The sequence below is a fragment of the Oncorhynchus nerka genome, linkage group LG23 (assembly GCF_034236695.1).
Source record: "Oncorhynchus nerka isolate Pitt River linkage group LG23, Oner_Uvic_2.0, whole genome shotgun sequence".
NCBI classification, from domain to species: Eukaryota; Metazoa; Chordata; class Actinopteri; order Salmoniformes; family Salmonidae; genus Oncorhynchus; species Oncorhynchus nerka.
In genome coordinates this window covers 37,139,502-37,150,812 of record NC_088418.1, presented here as the reverse complement: position 1 = coordinate 37,150,812, position 11,311 = coordinate 37,139,502, and the positions used below count along the sequence as shown (strand labels likewise).

The 11,311-nt window shown below is 44.8% G+C and overlaps 1 protein-coding gene across 4 annotated transcripts in view; it reads left to right on the top strand.

The window, feature by feature from the left end:
* LOC115106780 (endothelin-converting enzyme 2-like) overlaps nucleotides 1-10,796 on the top strand; it is a 79,632-nt gene extending 68,836 nt beyond the window's left edge. For all 4 annotated transcript variants that reach the window (XM_029629851.2, XM_029629849.2, XM_029629852.2 and 1 more), the window contains 10 exons: nucleotides 4,071-4,185; nucleotides 4,506-4,616; nucleotides 5,271-5,369; nucleotides 5,651-5,728; nucleotides 5,922-6,025; nucleotides 6,339-6,449; nucleotides 6,613-6,680; nucleotides 6,840-7,030; nucleotides 7,405-7,500; nucleotides 7,901-10,796. In XM_029629851.2, coding sequence (XP_029485711.1) covers nucleotides 4,071-4,185; nucleotides 4,506-4,616; nucleotides 5,271-5,369; nucleotides 5,651-5,728; nucleotides 5,922-6,025; nucleotides 6,339-6,449; nucleotides 6,613-6,680; nucleotides 6,840-7,030; nucleotides 7,405-7,500; nucleotides 7,901-8,077 — 1,150 coding nt within the window. In that variant the 3' untranslated portion in view covers nucleotides 8,078-10,796. The remainder of the gene's footprint in view (nucleotides 1-4,070; nucleotides 4,186-4,505; nucleotides 4,617-5,270; nucleotides 5,370-5,650; nucleotides 5,729-5,921; nucleotides 6,026-6,338; nucleotides 6,450-6,612; nucleotides 6,681-6,839; nucleotides 7,031-7,404; nucleotides 7,501-7,900) is intronic.
* Nucleotides 10,797-11,311: the final 515 nt, after the last annotated feature.

Sequence of the window (11,311 nt, the reverse complement as noted above, 5' to 3'; positions counted from 1 at the left end):
ACAAAACATGAAACATTATACAGAACATCAATAGACAAGAACAGCTCAAGGACAGAACCACACACATTTTTGGGGGTGAGGGGGGGTACTGTGAAAAGACCCTTGGTGGCATGTCTTGTGGGATAAGTGTGTGTGTCAGAGCTGTGTGGAAGTTGACTATGCAACCAATTTGTGATTTTCGACACATTTGACACGCTAGCGTCCCACCTCAACAACAGCCAGTGAAATTGCAGGGCGCCAAATTAAAAACAACAGAAATCACATAATTAAAATTCCTCAAACATACAAGTATTATCCACCAGTTTAAATACATACTTCTTGTAAATCCAACCACAGTGTCTGATTTCAAAATGGCTTTACTGCGAAAGCACACCCAACAATTATGTTAGGTCAGTACCTAGTCACAGAAAAACACAGCCATTTTTCCAGCCAAAGAGAGGAGTCACAAAAAGCAGAAATAGAGATCAAATTAATCACTAACCTTTAATGATCTTCATCAGATGGCACTCATAGGACTTCATGTTACACAATGCATGTATGTTTTGTTCGATAAAGTTCATATTTATATCCAAAAATCTCAGTTTACATTGGCGCGTTATGGTCAGAAATGCATTGTCTCAAACAAACATCCGGTGAAAATGCAGAGAGCCACATCAATAACAGAAATACTCATCATAAACATTGATAAACGATACAAGTGTTAAACATGGAATTATAGATAAACTTCTCCTTAACTCAACCGCTGCGTCAGATTTCAAAAATGCCTTATGGCGAAAGCACACTGCGATTATGTTTGGTCAGCTTCAAGCCACAGAAACCCATGCAGCCATTTTCCAAACAAGGAGAGGTGTCACAAAAGTCAGAAATAGCATTAAAATAAATCACTTACCTTTGATGATCTTCATCTGGTGGCACTCCCAGGTCTCCATGTTAGACAATAAATGTTAATTTTGGTCGATAATGTCCCTCCTTTTTGTTCACGACTTTAACCTCCCCACGTCTACCTTTGACTCATTCCTCTCTGCCTCCTTCTTTCCACTCCTCTCCTCTTTTGACCTCTCCCTCTCACCTTCCCCCCCTACTCACAAGGCAGGCAATACGCTCGACCTCATCTTTACTAGATGCTGTTCTTCCACTAACCTCATTGCAACTCCCCTCCAAGTCTCCGACCACTACCTTGTATCCTTTTCCCTCTCGCGCTCATCCAACACTTCCCACACTGCCCCTACTCGGATGGTATCGCGCCGTCCCAACCTTCGCTCTCTCTCCCCCGCTACTCTCTCCTCTTCCATCCTATCATCTCTTCCCTCTGCTCAAACCTTCTCCAACCTATCTCCTGATTCTGCCTCCTCAACCCTCCTCTCCTCCCTTTCTGCATCCTTTGACTCTCTATGTCCCCTATCCTCCAGGCCGGCTCGGTCCTCCCCTCCCGCTCCGTGGCTCGACGACTCATTGCGAGCTCACAGAACAGGGCTCCGGGCAGCAGTGCGGAAATGGAGGAAAACTCGCCTCCCTGCGGACCTGGCATCCTTTCACTCCCTCCTCTCTACATTTTCCTCTTCTGTCGCTGCTGCTAAAGCCACTTTCTACCACTCTAAATTCCAAGCATCTGCCTCTAACCCTAGGAAGCTCTTTGCCACCTTCTCCTCCCTCCTGAATCCCCCCCTCCCCCTCCTCCCTCTCTGCAGATGACTTCGTCAACCATTTTGAAAAGAAGGTCGACGACATCCGATCCTCGTTTGCTAAGTCAAACGACACCGCTGGTTCTGCTCACACTGCCCTACCCTGTGCTCTGACCTCTTTCTCCCCTCTCTCTCCAGATGAAATCTCGTGTCTTGTGACGGCCGGCCGCCCAACAACCTGCCCGCTTGACCCTATCCCCTCCTCTCTTCTCCAGACCATTTCCGGAGACCTTCTCCCTTACCTCACCTCGCTCATCAACTCATCCCTGACCGCTGGCTACGTCCCTTCCGTCTTCAAGAGAGCGAGAGTTGCACCCCTTCTGAAAAAACCTACACTCGATCCCTCCGATGTCAACAACTACAGACCAGTATCCCTTCTTTCTTTTCTCTCCAAAACCCTTGAACGTGCCGTCCTTGGCCAGCTCTCCCGCTATCTCTCTCAGAATGACCTTCTTGATCCAAATCAGTCAGGTTTCAAGACTAGTCATTCAACTGAGACTGCTCTTCTCTGTATCACGGAGGCGCTCCGCACTGCTAAAGCTAACTCTCTCTCCTCTGCTCTCATCCTTCTAGACCTATCGGCTGCCTTCGATACTGTGAACCATCAGATCCTCCTCTCCACCCTCTCAGAGTTGGGCATCTCCGGCGCGGCCCACGCTTGGATTGCGTCCTACCTGACAGGTCGCTCCTACCAGGTGGCGTGGCGAGAATCCGTCTCCTCACCACGTGCTCTCACCACTGGTGTCCCCCAGGGCTCTGTTCTAGGCCCTCTCCTATTCTCGCTATACACCAAGTCACTTGGCTCTGTCATAACCTCACATGGTCTCTCCTATCATTGCTATGCAGACGACACACAATTAATCTTCTCCTTTCCCCCTTCTGATGACCAGGTGGCGAATCGCATCTCTGCATGTCTGGCAGACATATCAGTGTGGATGACGGATCACCACCTCAAGCTGAACCTCGGCAAGACGGAGCTGCTCTTCCTCCCGGGGAAGGACTGCCCGTTCCATGATCTCGCCATCCCGGTTGACAACTCCACTGTGTCCTCCTCCCAGAGCGCTAAGAACCTTGGCGTGATCCTGGACAACACCCTGTCGTTCTCAACTAACATCAAGGCGGTGGCCCGTTCCTGTAGGTTCATGCTCTACAACATCCGCAGAGTACGACCCTGCCTCACACAGGAAGCGGCGCAGGTCCTAATCCAGGCACTTGTCATCTCCCGTCTGGATTACTGCAACTCGCTGTTGGCTGGGCTCCCTGCCTGTGCCATTAAACCCCTACAACTCATCCAGAACGCCGCAGCCCGTCTGGTGTTCAACCTTCCCAAGTTCTCTCACGTCACCCCGCTCCTCCGCTCTCTCCACTGGCTTCTAGTTGAAGCTCGCATCCGCTACAAGACCATGGTGCTTGCCTACGGAGCTGTGAGGGGAACGGCACCTCAGTACCTCCAGGCTCTGATCAGGCCCTACACCCAAACAAGGGCACTGCGTTCATCCACCTCTGGCCTGCTCGCCTCCCTACCACTGAGGAAGTACAGTTCCCGCTCAGCCCAGTCAAAACTGTTCGCTGCTCTGGCCCCCCAATGGTGGAACAAACTCCCTCACGACGCCAGGACAGCGGAGTCAATCACCACCTTCCGGAGACACCTGAAACCCCACCTCTTTAAGGAATACCTAGGATAGGATAAAGTAATCCTTCTCACCCCCCTTAAAAGATGTAGATGCACTATTGTAAAGTGGCTGCTCCACTGGATGTCATAAGGTGAATGCACCAATTTGTAAGTCGCTCTGGATAAGAGCGTCTGCTAAATGACTTAAATGTAAATGTAAAGCAAAGAGTGGCTACTAAAATAAATTTTGATTTGTTTAACACTTTGTTGGTTACTACATGATTCCAAATGTGTTATTTCATAGTTTTGATGTCTTCACTATTATTCTACAATGTAGAAAATAGTTAAAAAATAAAAATATAGCAAAGATAAACCATTAAAATAGTAGGTGTGTCAACTTTTGACTGGTACTGTATATTGCTGTGTATTTAAAATATATATATTTAACCTTTATTTAACTAGGCAAGTAAGTTAAGAACAAATTATTATTTACAATGACTGCCTACATTATGCATATGGTCTTCGTAGAAAGTGTTACCAAAATTCTTTATATAACCTGGCCTGACCATAACATGATGAAATACGTCATAATAACGTCCATGCAACCAGCTTTGCCCATGAGGAAAGACAGTCATTGGATTGCCCCAACTATTGACTGTCGTTGTTTTTTCTTTTCTTATCCTTGTCACCAACTTGTCCTCATGTTGCCTCTTCCTCCCGTCTCTCCTCATCTCTCCCTGTTTCTCCCTGTCTCTTCTGTCTCTCCCCGCCCTCAGCCTGCTCAACAACTACATGATCTGGAACCTGGTGCAGAAAGGAGCGTCCAGTCTGGACCAGCGCTTTGAGAACGCCCAGGACAAGCTGCTAGAGAGCCTGTATGGAACCAAGAAGGTGTGTTTTTAGGCTGAGTCCTACTTTTGGCTTCGGTTAAAAGTAGTGCCCTAGGGATAACCCTGCGTCAGGAAATACCTTGTTAGGGCCAGTTTCCCAGACACAGATAAAGCCTAGTCCTTGACTAAAAAGGAATTTCAATGGAGATTCTCTGTTGAGCATGCTTTTTAGTCCAGGACTATGCTTAATCTGTGTCAGGGTAACTAGACCTGGTGATTTTTATGTGAGCCTCTGTTTGGGCTCACAGCAAGGAATGTGTGCTGCCTCAGCACAGTAAACAGCTGGTGAGAAACTTATTGTGTGTGTGTGTGTTCGCTCAGTCCTGCACACCACGATGGCAGACCTGCATTGGGAACACAGATGACACGCTCGGCTTCGCCCTGGGTGCACTCTTTGTCAAAGCTACGTTTGATAAACACAGCAAAGAGATTGTGAGTATAATAGGTGCACAACTGCATTAGAGTATATTCAAGTGTTTTACCATGGTGAACAATCCATGACTGTCCCCTAGTGCTTACCAAGTATAGGCCTAATAAAAGGTAATCATAAAATGATCTTATGGATCATTAGGACATTATTATAATTTTCATGAATAATCTATTTTAAATGCTTAAATGTTTATGAATACTTATGAATGCTTTGTATAATGTTATAAATGCTTATGAATTGTACAGATTATAATGTTTATATATTTCCTGTAAATTATTATAAATGTTTACATTTAATTAAATACTAATTTAGTAATAGTTCTCTGTCCTGCAGAGGGGAGAGACCAATATAGGAGAGAAAAAACATGCTATTAAAATGGAGAGATTGTTATTTGGTAGAGAAAAGAGGGGCAAGTAGAAGAGAGAGACGTGGAAGGGGAGAGAGAGGAGGCACAGAAGAAGGGCTGGTAGCTTTATACAGGTTGGAAATAGACTCTCACGTGCAAGTGTTCTTGGTTTTTATTATAATTCGCGAGGGTTCAGATTGCCCCGGGTATTTAGTCTATATCTAAGTGTAATTGTCAAAGAAGGATCTACATCATCTTTCCCTCTTTCTTGCTTCTTACATTTAATGTCTGTCTCTCACCCCACAATAAGGCAGAGGGGATGATCAATGAAATCCGTACTGCCTTCAAAGATGCTCTTGATCACCTCAAGTGGATGGACAAACAAACGCGTCAGGCAGCCAAAGACAAGGTCAGAGATGATGTCACCTACTGGATAGGCTATGTTTGGGTGCCAGAGGCTATCTATGTCTGTGAAAGAATGTGTGTGTGCGCGCGCGTGCACATGCATACCTGTGCACACCTGCGCACATGTAAGAGAGAGTGGACAGGGAGGGAGTAATATGGGTTTACAGGTTACAATACAGTAGTTAACCCTCTTTTTCCAGACCTCCAAATGTTGAAACCAGGAGGTTTCTTGTCCCTTTCCTCCATCTTGCCCTCTCTTATCCCTTTTGCTCTCTTGGTCTTCAGGCAGACGCCATCTACGACATGATTGGATTCCCTGACTTCATCCTGGAACCCAAAGAACTGGATGATGTTTATGACGGGGTGAGTTAGTACCTTTTGTTGAGATGTGTCATGATTGAACACCATACATTGAGCCCCATACATTGAACCCTGTGAGTTCTTCAAACAAGTTGAAGTTGAAGGTGAAATGACAAGGACACCTTTTAATGTTTTTAATCAGTGAGTAATTATTTATTGCCCGTCTTTCTGTCTGTATGTCTGTCTCTCTCCATAGTATGACGTCTCGGAAGAAAACTTCTTCCAGAACGCACTCAACTTCTACAATTTCTCCGCCAGGGTGATGGCCGATCAGCTCCGCAAGCCGCCCAACAGAGACCAGTGAGTCTTCATCAGCTGCACTCATCATCATTATCAACATCGTCAATTGATCTGAAATTGCGCTCTATTCCCTATAAAGTGCACAAATTTGACTCTGGTCAAACACTACATTAAGTTGGATGCTTTTTGCTCCAGTGTTGTCTGGTGTCACGGAGGACAGGCTCATTGTAATTGGCTTGAGCACAATGAATGGAACGGTATCAAACACATACTATTCCATTAAGCCCATTTCAGAATGACAATTAGTCGTCCTACTCTCACCAGCTTTCACAGGTTTGCTTTTTTATACACATCTCTGCCACCATCCTTCTAGATGGAGTATGACCCCTCCCACAGTCAACGCCTACTACATGCCCACCAAGAATGGCATTGTCTTCCCAGCTGGAATCCTTCAGGCACCCTTTTATGCCCAGGATCACCCCAAGTGAGTGTGTGTGTGTGTGTGTGTGTGTGTGTGTGTGTGTGTGTGTGTGTGTGTGTGTGTGTGTGTGTGTGTGTGTGTGTGTGTGTGTGTGTGTGTGTGTGTGTCTGCGTGCGCGCGCATGTGTGCTCGCTTGCTTTTCTGACCCCATGTGAATTCTCTGCAGAGCATTGAACTTCGGGGGGATAGGAGTGGTGATGGGACACGAGCTCACTCATGCCTTTGATGACCAAGGTTGGTGTCCACATTTAACAGATTCCACAGAACTCATGGACGCATCCTCACAAAACTCCAACTGACCAACACACACTAGCATGCATGCACAGACATGATTACTAGGTGTGCATGTTTGTAAAGATGAAGCACTTTTTAAGATGATTTTTCCTTAATCAGGAAGGGAATACGACAAAGACGGGAACCTTCGACCATGGTGGCAAAATTCCTCTGTGGAAGCATTTAAGAACCACACGGAATGCATGGTGGAGCAGTACAACGGGTTTACAATCAATGGGGAGCATATAAATGGCAAGCAGACGCTGGGAGAGAACATTGCTGACAACGGAGGCCTAAAGGCAGCCTATAAGGTGAGTAGGTCTCCCTACTTGATAATGCATTACATTTAGTTGCTCACATACTAACTTATTTATCACTGTAATAATTATTAACTGTAGTAAAGTTCAGTTATTTTGTAACAGTAATGGGGTTGAGCAGTTATAGCTCAATCCATTACTGCCAAATCCATTGCTATGTATTTATAAAGCAATTGCATAGTTACTACTATGTAACAACATGTTACTATGATGTTATTACGGTTTTATTTCACATGGTGTCAGTGGTGGGATCCTGGACAGCATGACTCTTATTATACTATACAATAGTCTTACTATACTTCAGCTCAGGGCCATCAGAGTGGCGGATAATGTTATTATTGTAAAAACAAATTTCCTGTTGTGTTCAGGCGTACCAGGCGTGGGTGCAGGAGAATGGTGAGGAGAAGAGGCTGCCAGCGGTCAACCTGACCAATGACCAACTATTCTTTGTGGGATTTGCCCAGGTAGGTGATGAGTGTCAACTAGATGCGTTACACACATCCTGATAAAGTTCACGTATCAAATACTCATGATTGGGGCTCAGGGTTTGCATGACAATATCATAAGCTATAAAACTAGGGGCCCAAGTTTTTCAAGTCAGGTCACGCTCTCAGGATGAACTCCTACATCATGATATAAGACAAGGGGGTGAAATGACATGGAGTTCACATGCAATTGGGGTGAAAGTAAGAGTGGAATATTAAAACTACTGTTGGAGAAGTGGATGAACAAATGTGGGTACAAATGAATAAAACACTATTTTGGAAACAGAATGAGTATAATATGCAACAGTTGGGAAGCTAGAGAGGAGAATAATCTAGCTACTGCCTGTTTAATTTATCGGAAGATCCTCTCTTCTCTCAGGTGTGGTGTTCCGTGCGAACCCCGGAGAGCGCCCACGAAGGACTCATGACGGACCCCCACAGCCCCCCAAAATACCGCGTCATCGGCACCCTCTCCAACTCGCCAGACTTTGCTGAGCACTTCCAATGCCCCACTGGCTCCCCTATGAACTCGGGTCACCGATGCGTGGTGTGGTAGGGCCTTAGAGAACCAGTGGGGGGTGCTGTCTGTGGAAGCTGCTTGGAGAATCAAGAGGAGGAGGAAGAGAACCTCTAACTAATCATCTGATGTTTTTTCTTCTAGTTTTATTTTCTTTGTACATGATGCTGGATTACTAGTGGTTTGTAGGTAGAGCAGGACAGACTCAGGTGAGCGAGAGGGAGGCACGTCACGTGGAGAGAAATGTTGTAATCAGCTGATGTGTGTGTAATTCCAGTGTTATGGTATTTTTCCTCTTTCTCCATGCCCCAGTCAACCCCTCCACCGGTGGGGCACAAAGGCACGTTTTATTTATTATTTGCTGGACTTGGTAGGGGGCCGGGGAGGAGGAGCCACTATAGACTGTCTATCCCCTCCCCTTTCTCTGTGCTACTGTGTTGTCTCTGTACTCGCTGTGTGTCCTGTTTACAATTTAAACCGGAGCCCTCTATTGACTGAGGGCTCTCACTGAAACCACTGTAACATCACAGGATGGGTACAGCTGCCTTTGTGACCTCGCAGGAAGCACAGAAACTTGGCTGTGACATCACAGGATGGGTTCAGCTGCCTCTATGACCTCACAGGAAGTGCAGAAACTTCACTGTGATTGAACATTGTATATGGCTTTATCTCAAATGTCATCCCTATTCCCTATATTACTTGCCTTGAGGCACATAAGGCTTCCACAAGAGAGCACCACTGCTTCCGGCCTGCATTCCTTATATAGTATACACATAGTACAATGTGGCTGATGGATCCATATAGACTCAGCTCTCCCTCTTTCTCTGTTGCTTCACATGAAGTGCACTGGCTTCTGTGAGTCCTCACAGACACCACTCAGCTCCCTCTGTGACATCACAATGAATCTTTTTGAATGTGCTTCATTGTGACCTCATAGCAGGGGCGAGGATCTTAATATTCAAAATATACTAAATCAAAATCATCATACACAAAATCAATGGACAGGTGAAAGCAATATTGAAGCCTACTGATAGGCCTTGCCACCATATTGCTTATAGCTATCCCATTTCTTAAAGATTGGTGGAGAGCAGTTTGAGTACATAGAAAGGATACATAGGAAAGCCACTTAACAATGTTGATCCAACCAGGAGTAGGGTGCGTTGCCCCTAGATGCTGATCTTGGTTCAATTTAGCATTTTCCCCAACAATGGTTAATATTAGGAATAGGGGAGGGAAAGCTGATCGTAGATCTGTATTTAAGGGAAACTTCACACTGAAGCATCCAACCACAAGATGAGCAGAGGTCCATCTGGGACCTACAGACAGTGCTGGACTGGCTGTGACTCCGGTTGTAGGGACACTCACCACTTGCTTACCTGTGTGTTTTAGTTGTTGCTGTTTTTTATTGGCATATTCTGAAGTTGACAAAGTTAAAATGACATTCTCATTTTTAAAACTGCTTTTTGCCAAAGATATTATTATTATCATTTTTTGTTCCTTGTCTCCAGTTGATTCTTTGTTTCTCTGTACGCTAAGGGGCCGAAGTTGTGTATGAACAACCTTCGAAGCTTGTTTGATGTTTACTGTGTTTAAGCGGTCAGCTTCATTGCAAAAGGACAGTTTCTGCATGTGTGTGTATGCTTGCGGTTGTATGGGTGCGTGTGTGTGTGTGTGTGTGTGTGAGCTTGTATGTGTGTGTGCCTGTTCGTGGGTGCATCCGTGCATAGTGTGCATATGTTTGCAGATTGCTTTGATACTTCATCCCCACTTACGTTGGACTATCAACAATGTCAAGTCAGCAGCAGTGATTTCACCTCACATTCCAAAAATATGTATTTGAAATGACTGGATATGTTGAAGAAGAAATATGTTCCTAAAGAACTCCTTGTTTGTACATGCTCTACTCCAAAGTGCTGCAAGACTGTCTTTTCGTGAGGGAGGGTGGGTACAGGATACCTTTGTTAATCTGGATATTGTTGGACTCTTGTTCAATCAAGCTATGTTAATGTTTTATCTCTACTTGCTCCTGTCTGCACTTTGCAAAGTTGTTTCACTAGAAGACATGGAGATGTGTCATTACTCATGAGCATACTAGCACTGCACCCCACCACACCATACACCAAATCCTAACCCATACAGGACAATCCCATTGTATCACGACAGGTAGATGGAGTTGTGCTGTCTAATGTAAGACCATGAGGTTTAACCAATTACAGTCAGTTGATATTGGCTTCAATCAGAAGCCCTCCTGTTAGGTGAACTGCCCTGGAAAGATCTGCCATTCAATTTCACAACAATAAAGGACGCTGATGATTCATCCTCCCAGTTCATAATAACGGTCAGTATCATACATTTTGTGGAATCAAATATCTAACACAGAGAGAGTTAGCTATGTCTATTATGCACTACACATTTAGTATTGAGCGTTGTGCCCTCCAAACTCCATGACGAGGTACACAAGGCCAGGGGTTAGAAGTCAGGGGGAAGTGCTTTCACATAGAGGGTTGGTCAGGGTTAGCCTTAAATATTTACTTCATGAAATACACAGGTCTATATTTAAAGTGCAAGCAAAAATTATAACTTGAAAGTGTGTAAAAGCCTTTAATTAGCCAGCTAATATCATTAAGTGTTCTCTATTTGGTCTGATGTGCTGTGTACCTGTCTGTCTCTGTCACTCCACAATTCTCTTATTTCTTCAGCCATCTAGTCATATACTTTTCACACTATCTGAACTGTATTAAAGCCTGGTGAAGAGAAAGCTATCATTTTACTTATTTACTTACTTAGGCTTTTTTATTCCAATGTGGAACATTATGCTAAAAGCTACCGGCCTGCATTTCTTGGAGATGAGTGTTGAAATTAAAAACTGAAGTCAAAATAACTTTTAAGGTCCATTTTGAGCTTTGATAGTAGAAACAGGGCTGCCAGCGAGACTAGACAAAAATCACCAGGGTTGTGTTCATTAGGGCATGCAACGGAAAACATGTAAAAAAAATGTTTTGCAATGTAAAAAATGAAATGAGCATTTGTTATTGGAACAAGTCCAGGTAGGCCTTCACTGTTTCAGCCCATTTTCTTCTGTTTGGTGCCTAATGAACACTGTCCTGTCAGTCAGCACCTGCCTAGCGACTTGCTAGTGCCTCTCTCCATCTCTCAGTGAGAAACAACTAAGCCAGTCTGCTGTCAAGTGATCACGATCTGAAAAAACCTGTCTCAGGACAGGGTACATACATACATACATACAGCAGGCAGTCACTTCTGTGTCTTAAGTAT